At 45.5% G+C, this 23,515-nt stretch overlaps 2 protein-coding genes across 10 annotated transcripts in view; one reads left to right on the top strand and one right to left on the bottom strand.

The window, feature by feature from the left end:
• FRMD4A (FERM domain containing 4A) overlaps window positions 1-6,233 on the top strand; it is a 373,568-nt gene extending 367,335 nt beyond the window's left edge. For all 5 annotated transcript variants that reach the window (XM_010859943.1, XM_010859942.1, XM_010859941.1 and 2 more), the window contains one exon: window positions 2,947-6,233. In XM_010859943.1, the coding sequence (XP_010858245.1) occupies window positions 2,947-3,049 (103 nt within the window). In that variant the 3' untranslated portion in view covers window positions 3,050-6,233. The remainder of the gene's footprint in view (window positions 1-2,946) is intronic.
• PRPF18 (pre-mRNA processing factor 18) overlaps window positions 4,746-23,515 on the bottom strand; it is a 66,328-nt gene continuing 47,558 nt past the window's right edge. For 2 of the 5 annotated variants that reach the window (XR_827060.1, XR_827062.1), the window contains 2 exons: window positions 15,756-16,813; window positions 4,746-5,013 (listed from right to left, as the gene is read on the bottom strand). Coding sequence is in view for 2 of the 5 variants with exons in the window: in XM_010859946.1 (XP_010858248.1) it covers window positions 16,733-16,813 (81 nt within the window). In the remaining 3 variants the exon portion in view is untranslated. Of the gene's footprint in view, window positions 5,014-8,175; window positions 9,984-14,343; window positions 16,814-23,515 lie in introns of those variants that run through there. The other 3 variants (XM_010859946.1, XM_010859947.1, XR_827061.1) reach the window with 2 other exon arrangements.

The following is a 23,515-nucleotide window of genomic DNA, read 5'->3' as shown; positions in this document are numbered from 1 at the left end:
AAAATTCAATTAAGTAAAAATCTTGTTGGCTTCATTTATTCAAGTTGCAACCCAATTCCTTGTGGAATTAGAAACTGTCTAATTCTAAATTAGTCCTGTCTTACCAACCTAGTCTCTACAAGAACAGAAATGCAGCTCTGAAGCCATTCAAAGCTCAGCCAACCTTTTATCAGTCCCTAAGCAACCCCTCTTCATCTCAAAAGCGGGGGTGGGGGGGGAGGGTGCAGACATTGTAAAAGACCTGGATTTAGGAAAGGAAAGTCCTTCTTGGAGGAACTCCCATTCTTTTCCGGTGCCTTTGAGATGGGAATGTTCCACCTGGTCTCCTCCAGGAACTCTAACCCAGGCCAGCTCTTAGAAACTTCAGGGAGGTAATTCTTATCAGAAGGAAAAAAAGAGAAGCAAGGGTATGGGGAGCTTAGGTGAATGAAAAACCTTAAGTGTCTTCTCCACAACTGAGCAGCTAACCTTAATTTATTCCAGCTTCCAGAAACATGACTTGGACCCAACTGTTCTTTTATCAGGGCTTCCCAGGTGGTGCTAGTGGTAAGGAACCCACCTGCCAGCACAGGAGATGTAAGAGACATGGGTTCGATCCCTGGGTCAGGAAGATCCCCTGGAGGGGAGGGCACGGGAACCAACTTAGCATGTATGCATGTTCTTTTATAAACTAGAGGGTTTTGCATGATAGCACCTGCCTCACGGCTGAGGGCAAACAAGGAGCTTGGTGGTTCTCTTTCCATCTCTGCCTTTCCTTCCTGCCCCTGGTGGTCACCTCCTCAGGAGGAAGCGGTCAGCCTTGTACTGAGAAAGCCACTTGTCCACACTCAGTCACTTGCCCATCTCTGACCAGTGACTGGGATTAGAGGACTCCACTGGTCCCCCTGGGCCACTTGGCTCCCCTCAGTGAGGGCAGGGGGGACACACTGGTGGAGGGCACCACCAGGTCAACACAGAGAGAGAGGGCTCGCCCTCCCAGTAAACAGCATATGTCCACGTGGGGTCCAACCACCTTCTGCCACGGAATCTCTCAGGCACAACGGTAAGGTCAGTTGTCAGGAGGAGAGTGTACAGGGTGAGTGTGATGGAGTCAGCCACTTATCACCTGAAGACAGTGATGATGGCCACGGCCAGTTCCAGAATTGAGGACCTTCGTGTCACTTTGCTTCTGAAGCCACCTTTCAGCATATTAACCCCAGCATACATTTCAGGGGATCCAGGCACAGGACTCTCTTTAAAGGCCACAGTATGCTCCCAGAGGCCTTTGGTCTTGCTGCGTTGATGGGTTTTTTTAAAAAGCCAGATGAGAAACCTTCACAAAATCCAGAATGCCTTCATCCCCTTGTTCCTAGAAAAATGACAGCAAATCAAATAAAAAAATGGTGATAATGGCTTATGCTCAGTCATAAACTGGGACACGACATTGTGTATAAGATGCTCTTAAACCCACTGTTGTCTGCATCTCCTCCTGCCCAGCACTGGGCATGGAAAGGGTCAGCAGCGGGCAAGGGGAGAGATCCCCTTCTGTCGTTTATGCTGTTTCCAGACAGGTGTTTCTACCCCCAGCAGCATGTGCTCTGGGAGGTCAAACTCAAAAATCCAGCCTGAACACCACCGAGACCTGCTAACCGAGAGGCACTGACCAGTGTCACTCACAGGAACGTTACTCAAAACCGAAGGCTGAGGTTAGAGGCCTGCGGATTTGGAATCAGCACAAGTGAACTCTCTGGAGTTACTAGAAGTAGAAGCTCAGCGTGAAGGAAGAGCACACGAGGTGATCCAGGCCATCCTGCCTACAGCTGCTTCCGCACAAGGCGTGGGGGTCAGCCGTCCCCACGTCAGGGCCTGCGGGGCAGGACAGGAGAGGAAGGCAGGAACCCTCTCCTCAGGCGGCATGGCTGCCTTTCTGAACCAGCCTCTGGAAGCCTCCTGGGCAAATTCAGGCCTATCTTCACTAAGATGAGGTGTGATCTTCATCTTGCCCTGGAAGAGCTAGCTCAGGATGAGTGCAGAGGGACTATTTTTCCAAGGAATGATGCCGAGTAATGGTTCTGGGCTTTGACATAGCCCTGTGATGGCCTCTTGATACGCAAGAACTACAGCTGACCCTTGAACACCACAGATGTGAATGCACAGGTCCACTTATACTCAGATAGTTTTTCCAGTAAATACGCAGCCAGCCTTCATATCTGCTGAGCAGGAACCGCAGATATGAAGGGCCCACTGTCCTTCCATCAGGGGCTCAAGCAGCCTTGGACTTTGGGATCCAGGCGGCTCCTGGACCCAGTCCCCTCCAGATACCCATGGATGACCATACCTCCACCCAACCTGCATCGTGACACGTACCTGAAAATCTTTAACGGCCTTTCTATACACTTTCACTTTGAAAATATATATTTTCAATACTTTTTTGATCATCACACAATACATGTTATCAAGTAAACAGCATTTAAGACTCCATTCAAAAATATCACCTCAGTTTCACTACAGGGAAACCTGCCACTTCAAATGTGCTTCCAGGACAGAATAAAAATCTAGTAAACTTAGTTATGCCTGGAGTCTGAGGGAGGACAAACCAAGCAACTATTCCGAGAAGAAAAGAATCCTAAGGACTCCAGCCCGAGAGGTTCTAGGCCTTGGCTGCACGGAGAGTCACCTGGGGGCTTTGAAAGCTCCTGATACACAAGCACACCCCAGACCAATTAAGCTAGCGGGGCCGGACAGGAGTGTTTCGAAGGCTCCCGGGTGACTCCCACATGCACCCGAGCCTGAGGACTGCTGCATGTTCGCTCCCTCTCCCTCCACAGACGGTCAAGGATGTTTTGAGTCCCCGAGAGTCTGCTGTCCACAGCACTGTCCCAGGCCCTGTGAACACGTCCTTCTGAATGCAGGCTGCAAAGTGTCATTCCCCACTAACGGTCTCCTCTTCTCCTTGGGTCCCTGCAGGAGCTACGGTGACAGCTGTTTCCTGGACTCTTCCCTCTATCCAGAACTAGCTGATGTCCAGTGGTACGGGCAGGAAAAAGCCAAGCCCGGGACCCTTGTGTGAGCCCGCCGGCCTCCACCTGACCGCCTCGCCGCCATTCTGAGATCACCTCACTGCCTCTCATTTGCCTTACCCAGACGCACTGTCTCCCTGCACCAGCTTCAGCCCTCAGCACTTTTTTTCTCCCGTCTCCGCAACCCCTCACCCTCAAAAAACCTGACTGAGGAGACATTCTGGAAGGTTCCGGTCCCACTGTGTGTCCCCTGGCTCTCTTGCCCAGAGAGCCAGGCACCAGTCCTCAATGGCATCTTGGTGCCCCCCCACCCCTCCGTGACAGCCCCCAGGCCAGGAACCGGCGGGGAAGCTGGTTGGCATGGATTCCCGTGGACCAGTGGCACTGGCCAGACCAGGGAAGGGACTTAGCACAGGGTGATCCAGAAAGACTAGGGAAGCCGAGGCCCACCTGCCACCTGTAGGCCATCCAAGCATGTTGTGAAGAGGCTGCCTCAGGGGAATATTCAGCTGAAATATTTCCTAGGAGGAGTGGCTGTTGGCGGAGGGGGAGAACGGAAACAGGAAGCTGAACACGTCAGAGACGCATCCGAGGATCACAATCAGTTCTACGCTGCCAAAGATTAAAAAAAAAATAAAAACACACACAAAAAAATTAAGAGGGCCCAAGAGGAAGACATTCCTTCTGCAATGAAATCTCTTAAATCCTCAACTGCTACCACATCCCACATGTGGAAGTCGACCATCTGTGACGTGTCCCCCTCTATAACCCTTCCCTGAACATTCACCTCCCTCTCCACCGAGAGCCTGAAAACTCACCCAATGTGATGGGCAAGTCAGAGAGCCCCCAGCTAGCATTGCTGACTTGGATCTCCACGAGCCTGGACGCGAAGGAGAACAGCCCCGTGGGGAGCAACAGAGAGTCCGCTCGGCCCCAGCCTGCATGGGGGTTCAGTCCAAGACACAGAGCTGCTTTCCTCTGGGGATCTGTAGGAAGCGTAAGGTGATGGTTGCCAAAAGTGGTTCTCTCTCATTAAAACAACCAGTAAAAGTGTATCCTATTTTTTCGCACAAGGTGTTTCATTTGATTTTTTACGGGAAGCCAAGGGAAAAAAGCACATTACAATCCATTAAGGTATTTACCTGTCACGGCCCATTTTCTGTTTGTTAGCACTTGTGTGACAAAGAGCTCAGATCCGACATCTCAGCACCCGGTGACCACTGTGTCACTTCTTCCAAGAACCCAACTATGCCCTTAGATAGGAAGACTGTACTCACGTGTCTACTAGCTGGCAGGCAGAGCAGGGTTGAAAAAATATATCAGCTCCCGGAGGGCCCGGATGCCTGTGACACCATCAGCTACCTTGTATCACGGTCTGCAGGTACCAAAAAAGGAAGAGGGAAAACAGGTGTGTGGGAGCTGCCCGTTTACATGTGTGTTGAGCTATGCTCAGTACACAACTGGAAAGCCATCCGTTTCTTCAAAGGCCTCAAAATACTTTTCTAATACTAACAAGTGCACACTCTGAGTTGGCTTGTTTCAAATGGCACAAACACGGTCTCCACAGAGATGGGACGCTGTGCTTACCTGGCGCAAGTAGGGGGGTGTGGGGGGTGGTTAATTTTTTTCTCACTTATAATGACTCTTCCTATTGGAAAGGCAGTGGACAGCCAGACAGGAGCTGGGTTGGCTGTAGATTTGTGGGTAAGCAGAACTGAAGCTAGCTTTAGCATAAAAAGAAAAGTCTTTTTTTTTTTTTTAATGTATATGTAATCCAAGAATAACAATAGACTCTACCAGACCAGAAGGGTAGGAATGGATACTTACCAGTGGTTAAAAACGCAACAACCACGGTGTTTCCCCCGCTGCAGCTCGGAAAACACTGTGGGATTCCTCTGGGGTGCGGAGCAGGCTGGGGCCAGTTGGGACGGTTCAGGGCCTGGCTCCCTGGCTGCGTTGGTGATACCAGCTTGCGGAAGGGAGTAATATTCATAGAACACTCTGGGGGTAGACCCTGCAGGGTAAATAAAATTGATGATAATGTTATTAAAGGATTCTGGGGATTGACATGGGGGGAGCGGTGCTGCTCTTACTTTGACAGTCAAGAGTTACAAACAGCAAGTTTTTTCCCTTCCCATTTGGAAACAAGTCTCTACGAGGCCAGATTCTTTCTCCCAAAAGAAGATGCACAAATAATCAAACTGAACTCTGTGCCACAGTTAAAAGTCAAAAGGGAACTAGAGGAGGTGACAAGCTTATATGGCTACAGGGCATACACAGGGACACTAGTTTGAAATCAAGTTGGAAGTCAGCTCGATCAAGTTTTTAGCCCAGCTGGGTTATAAGGAATGACAGACAAAAATTCTCTCTCAACACGTGGGTTTGGGATTCAGGAGGCAGAAAGGAGTGGAGGTGGGGGAGGCGGGTGGAATTACAGTTCAGACGAACATCCTGATAGTCTGGTAGCAAAGACGGAGATTAAGTAAAACAGGTTTTACTGTTGAGCTGCATTCATGTTCCTACAAGATGTACATAAAGTGTTGGTCCTGTGAGACCGACATGATTAATGATCAGTGTGGTGGGAAGTGATATAGTTATTGTACACAAGCACTGGCAAGCTCTTTATATTTCCCTATTTCTTTAAAGCAAACTAAGAGGAAATACGAAACCCTGGTCTGAAATAAAGTCCCTATTGGATTCTTTGGATACGTGTAAGAAACTGCCTGTTGAGCCAGAAGGCTGGTAAAAACACCTACATCAGCCTTTGTTGTGAGACAGGTGGGTTTTTTAATTTTCTTATATGCAGGTGAGTGTTGCAACTGTTCAAATTCCACTTTGTTTTCATTCGGTATTAGTTTAGTTCTTCATAGAGCAAACCCCATCCAGGTGCTATCAGATGACCAGTTACTGCTTAATTAACTAGGTGTAAAGTTTTACATATACATTCATGTCAATAGTTTATTACAAGTTGTGTAAAACGGACTCTAGTTTAATAATGGGGAGGAAAGGATTAGGTTGCTCCTGAAACTGACTTGTAGAGCATGTAAGATGATTTTACTGGATTCTGTTCATCTGTAATCAATGACAAAGATGTATGTTGTAGACAAAGTTGCAGAATTAAAAAAGAAATCTGCTTTTAATTTATTCCTTTTGTATTAAGAATTTGTATAGTACCTTTACATTTTGCAAAACAGTGTTGTCAACACTTATTAAAGCATTTTCAAAATGAAAAGATCTCAGCTGCCTCTTGGACATTCTGTTTGTGTCTAACTGATCAATGCCTATGTACGCTCCAAGGAGCTGTAATTCGGTTGCCTGTGTCCTCATCGGGCTCCTTTTTTTGACAGGCCAACTGAGGAGACGGGCAGGCAGCTCAGCCTTTTTCCTACCACTGCTGTTCATTGTACCACAGCTCAGACTCCATCCCCCACCCTCCAAATCCTATCACCAAAGCAACAGCCCGCTGGGCCTGCAGGTACAAAGCCCTGCACTGAGGAACACAGCAGTAACGGGCTGACTTAGTGGAGCCTTTGCTGCCGTCGCACCCTGGCCCCCTAACCCACACTGCACCTCCTCACTAGCAAGGAACTAGAAATCTGACGGGCAAAAGCACCCCAGGACGGAGAGCCTGGCTGAAACATCTGCCGCTAGTGTGGGCTAACCCTCCCAGAAAGGGAAAAAAGCCACTGAGAACGGACTCAAAGCACATCTGAAGCGAGCCCATCAGGACAGCATCTTACACCAAAGCCTGTCTGTCCTTGGCAAAGCTACCAGGGCCTCCTATCAAAAGATAATCAACACTGATTTCAAACAAATAGGATCTTCTGTTAATAAGTCTTTTACATGTAAACATGTTGCTGCTCAGGAAATAAATCTACTGTCTCCTATTAAGCTCTATCACCTGAAAGCAACCAACCCACAGGAAGATGGAACTTTCCCGTTTCACACACACACACACACACACACACTCCCCTTACACTGTGACAAGGCAATTCCAAAAAGTCATTATTTTGGTTAGTAGAGAACACAAAGTAAATAGCTGGTTCCTGTAGAAAGCATTAAAAATAGGTCTTACTCCAAAACACCAGTTCCAACAAGCTCAGACATGAAATTCCTCTAAAAAGAGGAATATCAGAGAAGCCCTGATGGGGGTCAGCCAGCAGGCAGTGGCCACAGCTGAAGTCAGCCTTTTCCTGCATGTTCTGCAGTGGTCCCAGGTCCTCTGCATCTAACGGAAGAGGGTAAAATGAGCCCGGCAGATAGGAGATAAGCAAGTGTGTCAGTGGGATCCCTCAGGGATCTCTCGTTCAAGAGGCTGCCTGGTGAGATAGCAGAGATGAGCAGACCGGACAGAGACACGACCTCTCTCTGCCTTGCACAGAGTCTCACTCCCAGCACAGTCAGTATCTATCCAGGTAAGAGCTGAAGGGCCTGTACTGCAATTCAGGAGGATGAATCTGCAGTTCAGCAGGTTAGCTGATAAGGCTCATACATGTGCAGTTGCACCAAAATTTATTTTTTCATCAGAAACCCACTTTACTCTCCATAAATCTTTATCCCCATAAACAAGTAGTTTCCTTTTTTCACCCATTCATCCTATTTTCCATCAAACCCTTTCTAAATGCTTCTCTTCCTCCCACTCTACCAAAACCCCTCTTATCAAGGTCAAGGATGACTCTCCACATGCAAGGGTTAATTCTCTTAGGTTAATTTTGTAAGGTGACTTACCAGCAGCACTGGGCATGGCTGATCCCTGTTGCTTCCTTCATGGAAAGACTCTTGTCACTTGAATCCAGGACAGGACATCATCTGGTTTTTCCTCCTTAATACAGTCAGGGCTTCTGCCCAGCTCCTTGATGGCTTTTGCTCCATCTCCCCAAGGTCTACGCACTAGTGTCCCAGAGCTCAGTTCAAGCTTTACCGTGCAGTCACTTCCTGTAGCTCTCATAGTGCCCATGGTTTAAAATGTCATCTGTGTGCTGTTGCTGCTAAGTCACTTCAGTCTTGTCCAACTCTGTGCGACCCCATAGATGGCAGCCCACCAGGCTCCCCCGTCCCTGGGATTCTCCAGGCAAGAACACTGGAGTGGGTTGCCATTTCCTTCTCCAAAGCATGAAAGTGAAAAGTGAAAGTGAAGTCGCTCACTCGTGTTCGACTCTTCACGACCCCATGGACTGCAGCCCACCAGGCTCCTCTGCCCATGGGATTTTCCAGGCAAGAGTACTGGAGTGGGGTACCATTGTGCTAAGGGCATCTGTACTTCTCCCTGGACCTCCTCTCTGAAACTTGTATATCCTACAGCCCACTCAACAGCTCCACACGGATGTCTAATGTGCTAACACATCTGGAAGTGAATTTCTGAGCTACCCTCCAAATCCGCTCCATCAGTGACGTCCCCCAACCAAGTTAGAGGCACCTCCAGTCTCCCAGGGCTCAGGCCCAAATCCTTGGACCTACCCATGATGACCTCCTGTCCTTGTCGCATATGCAGCCAACCAAATGGATGTGAAATCCCTGCCCTTGTTCTCTTGGGGGTGGAGGGAAAGAAATAATAATTTATATAACACATTAGAAGGTTGGAAGAAAGCAAGGTTGGTCAGTGGAAGATTCAGCCTCTGACAGGTGGAGATACACCTTTCCTCCAAGTAAGGTAAGAAGAGGTGGTAAGTGTGGAGGCAGCGACAGACCTTAGGCCTGTGTCCGTGTTCCACCTGCTGTGAGGAAAACTAGGTGAGGCCACCTTCCAGATGACAAGGGAAAGACGGAGGATCGGGATGCAGCGGTCACGGGGAGAACAGCCCCAAGCAGAGAGGGGGTGGGGCACGCGCTCCAGGCCTCTCTCGGCGCCCGAGGACACTGGACACAGGGTGGGAATCCCCTCCAGTGGCACCGCGGCGGGGTCGGGGAGCCATCGGAATGAGCCAGGCCCAGGTTGTGTGGGACAGTGTGGCCAAAGGACAACAGGGGAAGAGAGAAGACGGTCCTGGTGAGAAACTGGAGTGATGATGATGGACTCCAGATGGATTACGGAGAAGAGCAAAGCCAGGAAGATGCCGAGGAAGTAGAAAGAAGCAGAGGAACGAATGGAGAGAAGGTGTTGAAGAGACTGAGGCAGAGCAGAGAGGGAATTAAAGGGAGAGGGCACAAGGACAGGACTTCGCGACCAGACAGGAGGTAACACCAGTTTCCCCGGCATCTTGGTTCTCCACGCTTGGGGTAACCCCACGAACTGGGAGCAAAGTCCATGTGTGCTGGAGGGAAGCCAACCTGAGCTGAAGGCTGTGGGAAGGGGACCCATCACACTTCCCCTCAAGCAGGAACCAGAAATCTGGCTGCCAAGCATGTCAATTATTGTAACAGAAAAGACTGTTAACCAGAAAGTGAAGAGGTGACAGGAAAAGGGGGACCCTGAGGTATCACAGAGATGAGAACCACAGGAAGAGCCACTGGTCTCAGGGCTGGAAACAAAGACAAGGGACTCTGAAGACTTAGAGGTTTGAGGAGCTGGGAATCAAACCTTTGAGACCTGGATGCTGCTCGGGTGGCTCGGGTGCCTCAGGAACTTGGCGGGACCCCACAGAGCTAGGATTCAAATGTCTGGAGAGGAGCACTGGCTGATGATGCTGCAGTGGTTCTACAGAAGTGTGGAAAACCTGTGAGCAGGGACCACCTCCTCTAGGAATGCCAAGTGTCACCGTGGGCTGCAGGCCCACAGCGGGGCCACCACCACTGGGGACAGGTGGTGAACACGGAGGAAGAGGGCCTCCCTCCCTCCTAGGGGCTCCTGTCTCCCACGTGGCCCATGATCGGTAGAACCTAACACAAAGCCAGTCGCAGAGGAGAAATGTGGTCTGCAGAGCCTGATCCCAAAGCAGAGTGTGGCAGGTGCAGGGGAGAGGCTGTCAGTCAAAAAGTAATTTTCTATAAAGGACAAAAACCATACATACCTTTTTGGCTCAAGTTTGGGTAATGTCTGTTACTGCCCTAGAAGGAACGGTGGTAGTTAACAAGTCAAAGCATACCAAGATACTTTCTCCCCGAATGACAGAATCACAAGTGTATGTTTTCTCAGATATCTTTCTCACCCACAGAGGTATCCGGAGTTTATTCCTCTCAAAGTCACTCCTAAGCCTAGTGGAGATTTGGGATAACTCAGAGAGGAACAAGAGTTCGATGCCTCTGTCCTACAGAGTGACACGAATCTCTACCACAGGTCGACCTCCGTCTGCTCTGCAACCTGGCTGTCTATGGACTGCCATTAACACACACTGGGTCCGGGTTTTCCTGCAGCTGAAGCAACCCGGTGCCGATACCCACGAGCTCATTCAGGTGAACGCTGACATGCTTAACACGTATCTTATGAGAATGGCAAAAACGCACCAAGTCTTAATGAAATGGCAATCTAGTATCACTACAACGTTTAACAATAATACAAAAACACATTATTTCTCTCCTCTCAAATCCCATACGCAGGCACTGCACTATGCAAAGATTATTTTATTTAGGATTCACATGACTTTTTATAAAATCTATCTGGTAAAGATAGCTGACAAAGGTTATGTCAATATCTGAGCTAGTGATAAGACTATTTCCCCTATGCAGAGAAAATGGAGAAGGGAATGGCAACCTACTGCAGTATTCTTGCCTGGTGAATCCCATGGACAGAGGAGCCTGGAGGGCTACAGTCCATGGGGTCACACATAGTCGGACATGACTGAGCAACTAACACTATGCATAGAAAACCTAACATAAAGTCAAGCCACAGAGCAGAAGTATTTATAACACACACTGAACACAGGCCTCAGCCAGAGCATATAAGGAACTGTGTTAAGTCAGTAAGAAAAAGGCCAGGAATTCGGCAGAAAAAAGTGGACAAAAATAAAAACTTGAACAGAAGATTTCACAAAAGTTAAAATCTCAATGGCCATGAAGTACATATGAAAAATGCTCCACTTAATTTTCCTCAGCAAAACGCAAAGTGAAACTACAACATGGTACCATGTTAGCCCGTCACAAGAGCTGAAGTGGACAAGAGCTGAAGCTGAAGTGACCGAGGACATTCCAGGAGGGGCCAAGACCCCTCGAGTCCCGCACGTGGCACTGTGGACTGGCACGAGCCCCTCGGAAAGCTCTTTGGTACCACCTTCTGAGTACACACATACCCAAACATTTCTCAACTTCATATAGACCCTAGAGGAATTTATAATTCACCAAAAAATACATGTACAGCATTCATACCCAAAGTGGAGATGACTCAAATGTCTATCAAATGTAGAATGGGATAGAGAAATGAGAATCAAAGAAATCACAATGAGGGACTTCCCCAAGTGGTCCAGTGGCTAAGAAGCTGCAGGGAGCCCGGATTCAAAACCCTGTCAGGGAACTAGATCCTACCTGCTGCAACTAAGAAGACTGAAGATCCTCCCTGCCACAGCTAAGACCTGGTGCAGCCAAACAAACAAACAACAAGCAAACTAACTCACACGGGGAATGACTGCTAATGGGTCCCGGGTTTCTTTCGGGGTGATGAAAATGTTCCACATGTGCTGCTGACTGCACAATTCTGAATATTCTAAAGACTACTGTACCCTTTGAATGGGTGAATCTTACAGTACACGCATCCAATCAAGAAAGATGTTTTTTTAAATAATGACAGCAGAAATCAAGGCCATGGCTCTGTCCTGATGAGGCATGAAGAGATTTCTGGGGCACTAATAACATTATCTTTCCTGACTTGGATGATAGTTACTTTGAGACAGCTTCACTCTGAAAAAGTTGTATGATATGGTATCTTTCTGATGTGTGCACTTTGCTGTATATGTTACAACTGAATAAAACTTTGAAGGAAATGAAGGAAATGAAATCTAGCTGCGAGTCTTGGGAAATAATCATCAAAGGGCTAAACAAACCCTCAACAGGTAACTGATTAATACTAGACTCCTGCTATCTCTCTCTGCCTCAACCCTAACTCATAGTTTAAACAATCTCATATTTTATAATATCTGTTTATTCTTGCTTTACACAATGTATAGTCAGCCCAAGGTAGTCACCTATTCTTACCATTAATTTTCTTACATGAGGCCTGTCCTGGAGGTTCTCTCTATGCACAAGTCACCTCATTTGAAACCTAAGAATTATTGCTTCAAAAATATTTAACAACTGAAATACTCAAGGTTTTATAATATGCCAATTTCCACATAAACCTTGAGAGCTAAGTGTTCTCTATTAAAAAATAAATAAATAGAAGAAATAGAGTCCTTTTGCCCTAAATTCATCCACCAGGTCACTTCCTTCTGTAACTCTAATTCTTTTTAACCTGTGGTTTTCAAACTGCTGGTCACAACACATTAATGAGTTGTAAGCCACTTTAGAGTCATACCGGCATATTTTTAAAAGAAACACAACAGGAAAGAAAAATCAGAAAGCACCGCTCATGGCATGGTCAGGGAATACACATAGGTGATACTGGGTCCCACCTATTTGTTATGGCTGACTGTTGAGCTATAGTCAAAGCATCTCAAAGCCACAACTTTAATCCTCCCGCTTTACGAGATGCAAAACTGAAATCAGGCTCAGAGGACAATGCTAATGGTTCGTGATGTCTCCTAAGTCTCAAGGGAAGAGCAAGTTGGAGAGTAAAGGCAATTTGGTTTTGGCAAGCTGTCAACCCTGGGAGTTTAGAGGGCAAGGAGAGCTGGGTATGCAGATGACTCCTGATGGAATCATCAGCAAGAATCATCAGCAAGGAAGCTTGCTGAATGCCTCAGTGATCACCAGTGACACTCAAAAAGCAGCTCAAACCTTCTTAGCTGCCCTCCGTGGTCAAAGTATGTGTTCATCTTGAATGCTGGGAGAAAGCTGACAATGATTTCAAAGCGGGTGCTTAAGGACAGAGAGGAGAGACTAAACAAAAGGAAGTGGCCTAGTTAAACAAGAGTAACCACTACCATCAACACAAAGATTAGTCTGGGTGAGTTTATAAGAGTTTGTGGAAAAAGGAGTAAATAATCAATACTTTCAAAATAAACTGTTTTGGAAAATGTAAAAACATATATATACATACAAATATTTTATATGTGTGTGTGTGTATTTTAAATGAGTATGTTTCCAAAATCCTGAAAGGGGTCAGTTCACACCACAGCGACAACTGCCAACCACACTGCATTCCCTCGAGTTAGTCCACGCCACCAGAACTTATTTTTAAATTTCAAAAGATTTTAAGGTTACTGTTAACCATTACAGGACGAACTAGTGCATAGTCAGAATTCAGCCCATCCAACTGCCGACTCTGATGAAAACCAGTTGCCATAACAGTGTTCCCACAGCGACCCTCTGGGGACTGGGGCTGGCTCCTCACACTCTAGACAGCTGGAAACTCTTAAACAAACCTGCCGTGAGAAAGGGCTTTCAGTTCAAGCCTCCCAGTACGACTCCATACCATAAATTTCTAGGGGATAAAGTTAAGGGACTTCATGGGCGAGGATGTGGAGGAAGGAGGCATGATCCACAAGGTTACGCTCTTGCAGATATTCAAAGGGAACAGCTACATCTCAACCGAAGCTCCCCTTTCACTGAATCTGCCCCACTTAGCTCTACTACCTTTGTAGGTCCAGAAGTAATAAAGGGGTTACTACAGGGCTGAAAAGGAGCCAGTGATAGGATCCACAAGTTCAAATCTACGGAACTCTTTCTTTCAAATAATTGGATTTCTACAGAATTTGTTGTTGTTTAGTTGCTAAGTCGTGTCTGACTCTTCTGCAATCCCGTGGATTATAGCCTGCCAGGGTCCTCTGTCCATGGGATTTTACAGGCAAGAATGCTGGAGTGTGTTGCCATTTCCTTCTCCAGGGGATCTTCCTAACCCAAGAACAGAACCCGAGTCTCCTGCATTGCAGGCGGATTCTTTACTGCTAAGTAAATACTACCATATTTACTGTGGTCAAATCCCAGGACAATCTAAAGTGCTACAGGGGGCCAGGAGATCATCAGAAGGAAAAACTTAACATTCAAAAGTTGTACTGCTAATCAACCCTATTTTCTATTCCTCCAAATTCTTTTCAAGATGCAGTGCATCCTAAACACTCGTACTAGCGACAACTACCTTCCCAGCACTGGTCTCTTGGGACCTTCCCCTTCTTCCTACAAGATCCGGGCTGTCCCCTCTCCTCTCTATGTGTCTCCTCTCTATGTGTCAATTGTTTTTGGCCTCAGTTTTCTTTTCCTAGTTTTTCCCCAAGGGCTGAAATCACAGCCATGGCCTCCAGACTGCCACAGCCCTGTACTGCAATGCTAAAAAATACTGCTGTCTTTGCAGTTGGCAAGAACACTCCTAAGAAACACAGGATTTACTTTTGAGGGAAAACAGTGTTTTATTAGATTTGGATCCAGAAAGACACAACTCCTTTGGAAAGGAGTCTGGGGAGGTGGGGAGGAAGAGAGAGAAGAATATACTTATTTCAGGAGTGTGACTGATTTTAAAAGATAGGCCTTTATTGTTTTAGAAACAGCTAAAAATTAGAAATATGTACCATCTGCTGCACTATAATTTTCATGATCTGGAGAATGAGAGAGGTCATTTTTTACTAAACCCCCATGACAGGTAAAGTCCTCTGAAGACCTTTTAACTTCTGGGAAATAGAAAACTTCTCTATGAGGAATCTACACCTTTCAACCTGCCTCCCTCTACCCAAGCCCCAAAATGACTAGCATTCACAGCACCACAGAATACCTTACACCTTTTTTTTTCCCCTCAAACCATCTACCCGTGCTGATCAGTTCTAGAAGGTACTGGTGTCACATGATGCAGTTTCTTCTCTGTGGAATATTAACTCAGGGCAAATGGGAAGACAACACAAAATGAGCTGACTACCATGGTGTGGGCTGCCTATGAATTTTTTAAAAAGTGATCTGTGGAGTATTCATTCAACAATATTTATAAACAAGTTCTATTCAAGACTATACAACTGAAGTCTACATTGTTGTCACATCTTATGAAAGCCTGTCTCTTATTGCTCTACTAAGCTTCATTCAGTTCTAATTAATTTAATAAGAAATGGTTTTCTAAAGTGGGGTGAAGGGCAAGGAACACTGATTCAATTCAGGACAGGAGGCCTCAGCCACCATTGAGCAAATAACCAGCGGACACAATCAGCCCAGCGTAGCCACAGGCCCCACAAGTGGCCAAAATTGGCTTTCAAGGCTTTCCAAGAGGGGCCAGAATAAGTAATTGAATCCACCTGCACTCACTTGGCTGACTCCAGGCTCCACATTCTGGATTCTTCTAAACTCAGAAATGGCTGAAAGTGTGAGCAACTATAGAGCGTGGATACAGTAAGTGCTTAATAAATACTTCCACTGACTAGTACTACCGACACTGCCACCAGCAGCCTGGCTGTCATCCTGAGGGGAGCGCACACTGTCCTGACCAGTGGTCTGGGAAAGCCACTTTGTCTTCACTCTACCACCAACAAGGACACAATTGTTACGTACTGAGTTATTTGCCTGGTAGCGTGCTATACATTTTATTTCACTTAAAACAAAACAGTGATGCTGTGAGGCATGGACAATGACTACCACCATCTGCAGACAAGGAAGCTGAAGTTTAGAGAGATGAAGTGCCTTGCTCGTGGGTGTACAGACATACACATGCCTGTGTTGCTGAAATGTGAGGCGAGGCAGTTCTGATGTCAGAGTCCCACTCCTACCAGGAGCCGCCAGCACCACTCCACCTGGTCAAGTACCATTCTATTTACCCACCTGTCTCTATCCACTGAATCCTCTCGACTTCTAAAGCGCAGTGATTCATCACAGATATCTGGGTGTGACACTGTGCAAGAGTCAAAAGAAGTCCTCGCTTGAGTGACATCAGACCAAGCCCTTCAACTTGGGCAGTGACAAGAGTCCAGCACCCTTCTCTTTGGCCGGTGAGACGGAGTGTGACCAGCCATCCACCACGGTCTCGGGAGGACGACATTAGCAGGCAGTCCTATTCCAGGAAGAGCCAGCAGCAGCCCTGACAATCCATTTCCTCACCTTGAAACCTTGATGCCTGGGGCTACTGAATTTGAACTTCTGTTGGTTTAATATACCATCTTTGTTTTCCAAACTTCTACTTCCTGTTAATTCTGTTCTGAGAGATGACCAATACTATAATGTATATCTTTAAAGGATAAAAGCTTTAAAACGCAAGATAGACACTTAATAGTAAAAACATTTACATTCAAATATATTGCAAGGTGGCAAAAGTCAAGCAACATTTAAGGACGATCAATTTTCACTAAATGGTTCCATATTTTTGTTGAAAAATATAAAAATATTTCTCTATAAACAAAACATAAAAGGCAACATGAAAATTACCATATTTTATAGAAATCATTAAGTCCATCCTCAAATGTTCCTCTTTAATCCTTTCATTTCAACTTTTAGGTCTAGATGGGAAAAGTTATTTTAAACCGTGTCCTGTGACTGTTTTAAATTTACACATTTAAATTACTGGGGAAAGTCTTTAGTACTTAATCTTTTGACTACTTAAAAGTAAGACACAAAAATCACTCTGCAGTCAGACGTGACATGAGAGCCAACACAGGTTCTTAAAACCAAGAGCTGCATTAGGTAGAACTCAGAGACCACAAACTCCTTTTTTCTTCTTCCCTCATTGCAACTGGTGGTGATTCCAGAAGTCCGTGACAGGCTTCCTTAAGCTTCTCTTGATATTTACACACTGCACACAGATCTCATAGTGCATTGTACTCCACACATTTTGATGGATCTGTAGGAAAGTGCTTCTGGCAAATGGTCATTAACCTCTTCAGTCCCTAAGAAAATTAAAAAAAAAAAAAAATAGTGGTTGGCTATGATATGATTAAACTTTTTAAAATGTTTATTAATTTTTTATTTCTGGCTGCCCTAGGTCTTCACTGCTGTGCACAGGCTTTCTCTAGTTGCGGCGAGTGGGGGCTATTCTCCAGTTGCGGTGCACAGGCTTTTGGCTGTGGTGGCTTCTCTTGCAGTGGAGCACAGGCTCTACAGTGTGCGAGCTCCAGGAGTTGTGGCTCCCCAGCTCTGGAAAAGAGGCTCAACAGTTGTGGCACACAGGCTTGTTTGCTCCGAGGCATGTGGAATCTTCCTGACCCAGGGATTGCACCCATGTCTCCTGCACTGGCAGGCAGATTCTCTACCACTGAGCCATCAGGGAAGCCCTCAAACAACTCTTAAGTTAAGTGAAATCACCAAAAACAGAACAAAACAATAAGAAAAAAAGCCTGCCAATCCCTGAGGTCCCACAGGAAGCAGATAACACAAATATAAATTACTTCTATGAAGTGAGTTATAATCTAAGAGATTAAACATGAGAGAAACAAGATTTTTCAAACATCTTACTTAAAGTCTTTTGTGGGTTCAAAGACTGTCCATATTATGCTGTCTAAGGACTGGGAGTGTGGAGGGAGGCTATCTTTCAGCTCATTTCCAAGAAGGAAGACGTGCTGGCAAAGACAGACCAGGGAATTTGCTTTCTTCCTAGCTTTTTATTCTTATATCCTGTACCTAAAAGGGTATTTGCTTCAGGATAAAGACCCTTCTGGCTTTAGACCAGCTTTTCCTACTGTGAATTCTAATCATGTGGATGCAGAATTGGATCCATGAAATCCATGAAAATGTCTGCAATATCGTTAATCTGGGATCCTAAGTTTTCTCAAAGGAACAGGTGAGAAGAGAGGCAAAGCCAGGAAAGGGAACACTGATGAAATACTAAATAGCTTCAGTCCACACCAAAACACAGCAAGTATTATTATGAACCAATAAAGGCAAACTGATGGTAAGACAAGTAGGGGTCATTTTCCTTACACCACAGGATTAGAATTTCAGGCGTCTGTGCCTTTACAGAAGATAACTGTGATGCTTAGATGCACTCACTAAGCTGATTCTCTGATTTAAAAATAAATATTAAAAGAGTCTCCATTATAAAGTTACCATGGAATGTTACAATAAATATTTGCAATAAGGACTGCTAGCACCCAGCACAGATTTTTAAAGGGGCATAATCTCATGATAGCCTATGAATATTTTCCAAATGGAAACAACTCTTCTCAATTAGATCTCTCACGATTTTAGTTTCAAGTTGCTTGAGGATGCTTAAATCAGTAACATAAGGAGCACCTTAGCTTAGCTTACTGCAAATAACTTAAAATCAGTAGTATTCTTAAATATAGTTTTTACTTATATAAAAATAATACATCTATTTAATAAATCCTTATTCAGGACCTACTATATGCCAAGCAATGTTCTAGGTTGTGGGAATACAGCAAAGGATAAGAGAAAAATCCCAATTCTCATTGAGAATGCATTCTAACAAAGGAAGACGAGAACAGGTGTAAGACAAGAAACAAAATGACTATGTAAATGTCTAATATGTTGAATGATAGTAAGTGCTATGGAGAAGATCAGGCAGGCAAGAGGTGTGCATGCTGTGAGAAGTGACCAGAAGGACTCTGGCTTTCCCTGAACACAAGAGCCACTGAAGCGCTCTGAGCAAGAAAACATCACAGTCTGGTTTGTATTTTAAATGCATCCCTCTGGATGCCGTACAGATACTGAACAAAAGAGAGGCAAGGAAAAGAGCTCAGAGCAGAGACACTGCAACCATCCAGAGAAGAGAGGCTGGTGGCTGGAACCAGGTTGGGGTAGTGGAGGTAGTGAAGGGATCAGATTCCAGATGTTATTTGAATATGGAACCATCACGGTTTGCTGATGTGGGCTGAGAAAGAGAAAAACCAAGGATAATGCCATGTTTTGTATACTTTAAATGGGTAAATTTAATGGCATGGTATGAAACTCCAGTACTTTGGCCACCTCATGCGAAGAGTTGACTCATTGGAAAAGACTCTGATGCTGGGAGGGATTGGGGGCAGGAGGAGAAGGGGACGACAGAGGATGAGATGGCTGGATGGCATCACTGACTCGATGGACATGAGTCTGAGTGAACTCCGGGAGTTGGTGGTGGACAGGGAGGCCTGGCGTGCTGCAATTCATGGGGTCGCAAAGAGTCAGACATGACTGAGCAACTGAACTGAACTGATACTGTAATGCCATAACTCTCAACTCCATTGTTACTATGTGTTTGGTCTTGGTCTTTCATGTTGGAAACTTCCACGAACACCTGATGATCCTAAGTGAACATGCATATTTATGAGTAAGGCAATAAGGAGCTAAAGGAAACTCACTGAATGGGCAGGGCTTATCAGTGGAACTTCATTTTAGGACAATATGGCAGTAAGCCAGTTTTTTCAGTGTTGGAATGCTAAATGTTAGTAACTATACATTTTTTCTCTTGGGTCAGTTCAGAGAAGAACTTCCATTCCTGAGCTGGCAGTAAAAGCCCACCTGCCAGCATCAGAGGAACCAAAGGAGAAGAGGAAACAGGGGTCCCATTTGTCAACACACACACTCTCACTTGAATTGTCTGTTCTGAGTAGGGAATCTCACCTTGCCTGATGGTAGAATCCCTCAGAACGTTTGTTTTCTGAAAGAGAGGAGATGGGAATGGGGGCCCACTTGCACAGGAGAAGGAACCTCTGGACAATTTATCCTAATTTCAACCACTCCTTCATTTTCAGCCCCATCCCACAGTCTGGCCTTTTTTAAGTGCCTAAACATCCCATGTCCTGAGCCTTTCTAGATTCTACAGATTCCTCATTAATGACTCCTTAATGACTTTCTCCCCGCATAGTATTAACTAAATTGATTTTTTTTAATCATTATTGTTTCCAGGAAAATATTCTGCATTTTAAGAAGTCTGATGAACTATACATTTAAGCTGATACACTGAAGATGGTACACATAACTGTACACTCAAGATGGTAAAGCTGAGTAAGAAATTTTTTTAATGTTCAACTTGGTAAAATCTATGACAAATACTTCAGTTTTTAAAAATCTAATAGTAAGCATTAGAGAATATTCTAGATAAGGTATAGGAATATCAAATATGGCTACAGTTTGCTGTATGATAGCTTGTGATACGGGATACAAATCCTGGATAATGAGAGTTGTTTATATCCAGATAAATCAATGAACCATTAAAACAGTCAACCTGCATCAACTAAAGCAACACCAATTCTTTATTACTGCAGAAAACAAAAACTTCTCAAAACCTAACCAAACTATAACCATAACCTTTTAGATTTGTCTTACCTTATGAACTATCATTAGTCAATAGAACTTGAGGAAGATTTTAAGTAATCTTTTTACTTCAATGTAAGATATTTGAATATTCACCAGAAGGACTGATGCTGAAGCTGAAGCTCCAATACTCTGGCCGCCTGACGCAAAGAGCCAACTCATCAGAAAAGATCCTGACGCTGGGAAAGATTGAAGGCAGAAGGAGAAGAGGGTGGAAGAGGATGAGATGGTCCACTCCATGGACACGAATTTGAGTAAACTCCAAGAGACAGTGGAGGACAGAGGAGCCTGGCATGCAGTAGTCCATGGGGCAGCAGTCGGATACAACTTAGGGACTGAATAACATCAAAGGAAAACATTATTAAATCAATTATTTCTGTCCCTGTCACTAAGGTACCCTGCAAGAACAGTCTCAAAGATGAAAGCACAGATGTGTTTAGTGACACAGCATAGGAACATGAAGAACAGGGGTAAGTTAAGAATGTTCTCCACTTAGTTATTTAAATTCTCTCAATGAAGTTGAAGGACGCTTAATAACTGTTTTTCAGGAGGGTCTTATCCGCATTGGACAATATCATCACCCTCATTCTCCACATCTGCATGTTGCCTGGGGTCCCATTGCTTCACTGGGTGCCTCTCTGCCTGGGACTGGGGCCTGTGGTGGAGGGCCTCCTACAGCCACCCTACACCCTCCAGAGTGGCTAGCGGAAGGGGTCATGTGGCCTAGAGATGCTGGCTGGACCCTTTCCTTGGGGGCCTCCTTCCCAGGGGCTCTGAGGTACATAAAATGTGCCTAAGATAGCAGAGTAGAAGGATGTGCACTCATCTCCTGTGAGAACTCCAAAAATGCAACTAGCTGCTGAACAACCATTGACATGAGAATGTTGGATCCCAACAAAAAAGATACCCCATGTCCAAGGGCAAAGGAGAAGCCCCTACAAGACGGTACAAGGGGCAAAATCAGTTTTAGGATCAAACCCCATACTCGTCACAAATGCTCAAAGGACTCAAACAAAACCTTGTGCACACCAGGACCCAGGGATCTCACAGAGACTGAGCCAGACCTGCCTTTTAGTGTATGAGTGTCTCCTGCAGAAGCACAGGTCAGCAGTGGCCTGCCATGGGAACAGGGGCTCTGGCTCCAGCAGACTCAGGAGGCGCAGCGTGTGAATCCCACCAAGCGACCAGGCAGACAACCCACAAACTGGAGAACAATTATACCAAAGAAGTTCCCACACTGTTGCGAAAGTACTAGGGTCCACAACAGATTTCCCAATCTGGGGATCCAGCAAAGGGACTGAGAATCCCCAGAGAATTTGACTTTGAAGGCAAGTAGAATTTGATTACAGAACTTTCACAGGACCAGGGAAACAGACTCTTGGAGGGCACAAACAAAACCTTGTGCATGCCAGGATCCAGGAGAAAGAAGCAGTGACCCCACAAGAGACTGAGCCAGACTTCTCTGTGAGTGTCCAGGAGTCTCCAGCAGAGGCATGGGTCAACAGTGGCCTGCTGTGTGATGTGGGGCATGGAATACAACAGTCCTGGCAAAAGCCCTTTTGAAGGAGGTCACCATTACCCCTACCATAGTTTGGCCTCAGGCCAAACTGCAGGAAGGGAACACAGCCCCACCATCAAAAGAAAATTGGATTAAAGATTTACTAAGCATGGCCCCTCCCCAAGAAAGGCAATACCAAAGAATGCTCAAGCTACTGCACAATTGTACTAATCTCACGTGCTAGCAAAGTAATGCTCAAAATTCTCCAAGCCAGGCTTCAGCAATACGTGAATCATGAACTTCCGGATATTCAAGCTGGTTTTAGAAAAGGCAGAGGAACCACAGATCAAATTGCCAACATCCACTGGATCATCGAAAAAGCAAGAGAGTTCCAGAAAAACATCTATTTCTGCTTTATCGACTATGCTGAAGCCTTTGACTGTGTGGATCACAATAAACTGTGGAAAATTCTGAAAGAGATGGGAATACCAGACCACCTGACCTGCCTCTTGAGAAACCTATATGCAGGTGAGGAAGCAACAGTTAGAACTGGACATGTAACAACAGACTGGTTTCAAATAGGAAAAGGAATACATCAAGGCTGTATATCGTCACCTTGCTTATATAACTTATACGCAGAATACATAATGAGAAACTCTGGGCTGGATGAAGCACAAGCTAGAATCAAGACTGCCTGGAGAAATATCAATAACCTCAGATATGCAGATGACACCACCCTTATGGCAGAAGTGAAGAACTAAAGAGCCCTTGATGAAAGTGAAAGACAAGAAGTTAAAAAGTTGGCTTACAACTCAACATTCAGAAAACTAAGATCATGGCTTCCAGTCCCATCACTTCATGGCAAATAGATGGGGAAACAGTGGAAACAATGGCTGACTTTATTTCTGGGGGCTCCAAAATCACTGCAGATTTCATGCTGACTACAGCCACGAAATTAAAAGACGCTTACCCCATGGAAGGAAAGTTATGACCAACCTAGACAGCATATTAAAAAGCAGAGACGTTACTTTGCCAACATAGGTCCATCTTGTCAAGGCTATGGTTTTTCCAGTGGTCATGTACGGATGTAAGAGTTGGACTGTAAAGAAAGCTGAGCACTAAAAAATTGATGCCTTTGAACTGTGGTGTTGGAGAAGACTCTTGAGAGTCCCTTGGACTGCTAGGAGATCCAACCAGTCCATCCTAAAGGAAATCAGTCCTAAATATTCACTGCTGATGCTGAAGTTGAAACTCCAATACTTTGGCCACCTGATGCCAAGAGCTGACTCACTGGAAAAGACTCTGATGCTGGGAAAGATTGAAGGCAGGAGGAGAAGGGGATGACAGAGGATGAGATGTTGGATGGCATCACTGACTCAATGGACATGAGTTTGAGTAAACTCCAGGAGTTGGTTATGGACAGGGAGGCCTAGCGTGCTGCAATCCATGGGGTTGCAAAGAGTCAGACAGCACTGACTGACTGAACTGAACTGAGCATGGCCCGGTCCATCAGAGCAAGATGCAGATTTCCCCATAGCCAGTCCCTCCCATGAGGAAGCTTCCACAAGCCTTTTATCCTTATCCATCAGAGGGCAGACAGAATGGAAACCACAATTACAGAAAACTGATCACTTGGATCACAAGCTTGTCTCACTCAAGAAGCTACAAGCCATGCCATGTAGGGCCACCCAAGACAGTAGTCATGGTGGACAGTTCTTACTAAACATGGTCTACTGGAGAAGGGAGTGGCAAATGACTTCAGTATTCTTGCCTGGAGAACCTCATGAACAGTATGAAAAGGCAAAAAGATATGACACTGAAAGATGAACTCCCCAAGTTGGTA

The sequence above is a fragment of the Bison bison genome, unplaced genomic scaffold (assembly GCF_000754665.1).
Source record: "Bison bison bison isolate TAMUID 2011002044 unplaced genomic scaffold, Bison_UMD1.0 scf7180017864461, whole genome shotgun sequence".
Classification (NCBI taxonomy): domain Eukaryota; kingdom Metazoa; phylum Chordata; class Mammalia; order Artiodactyla; family Bovidae; genus Bison; species Bison bison.
The sequence above is the reverse complement of the archived record's forward strand: the minus strand, read 5'-3'. Positions and strand labels throughout refer to the sequence as shown.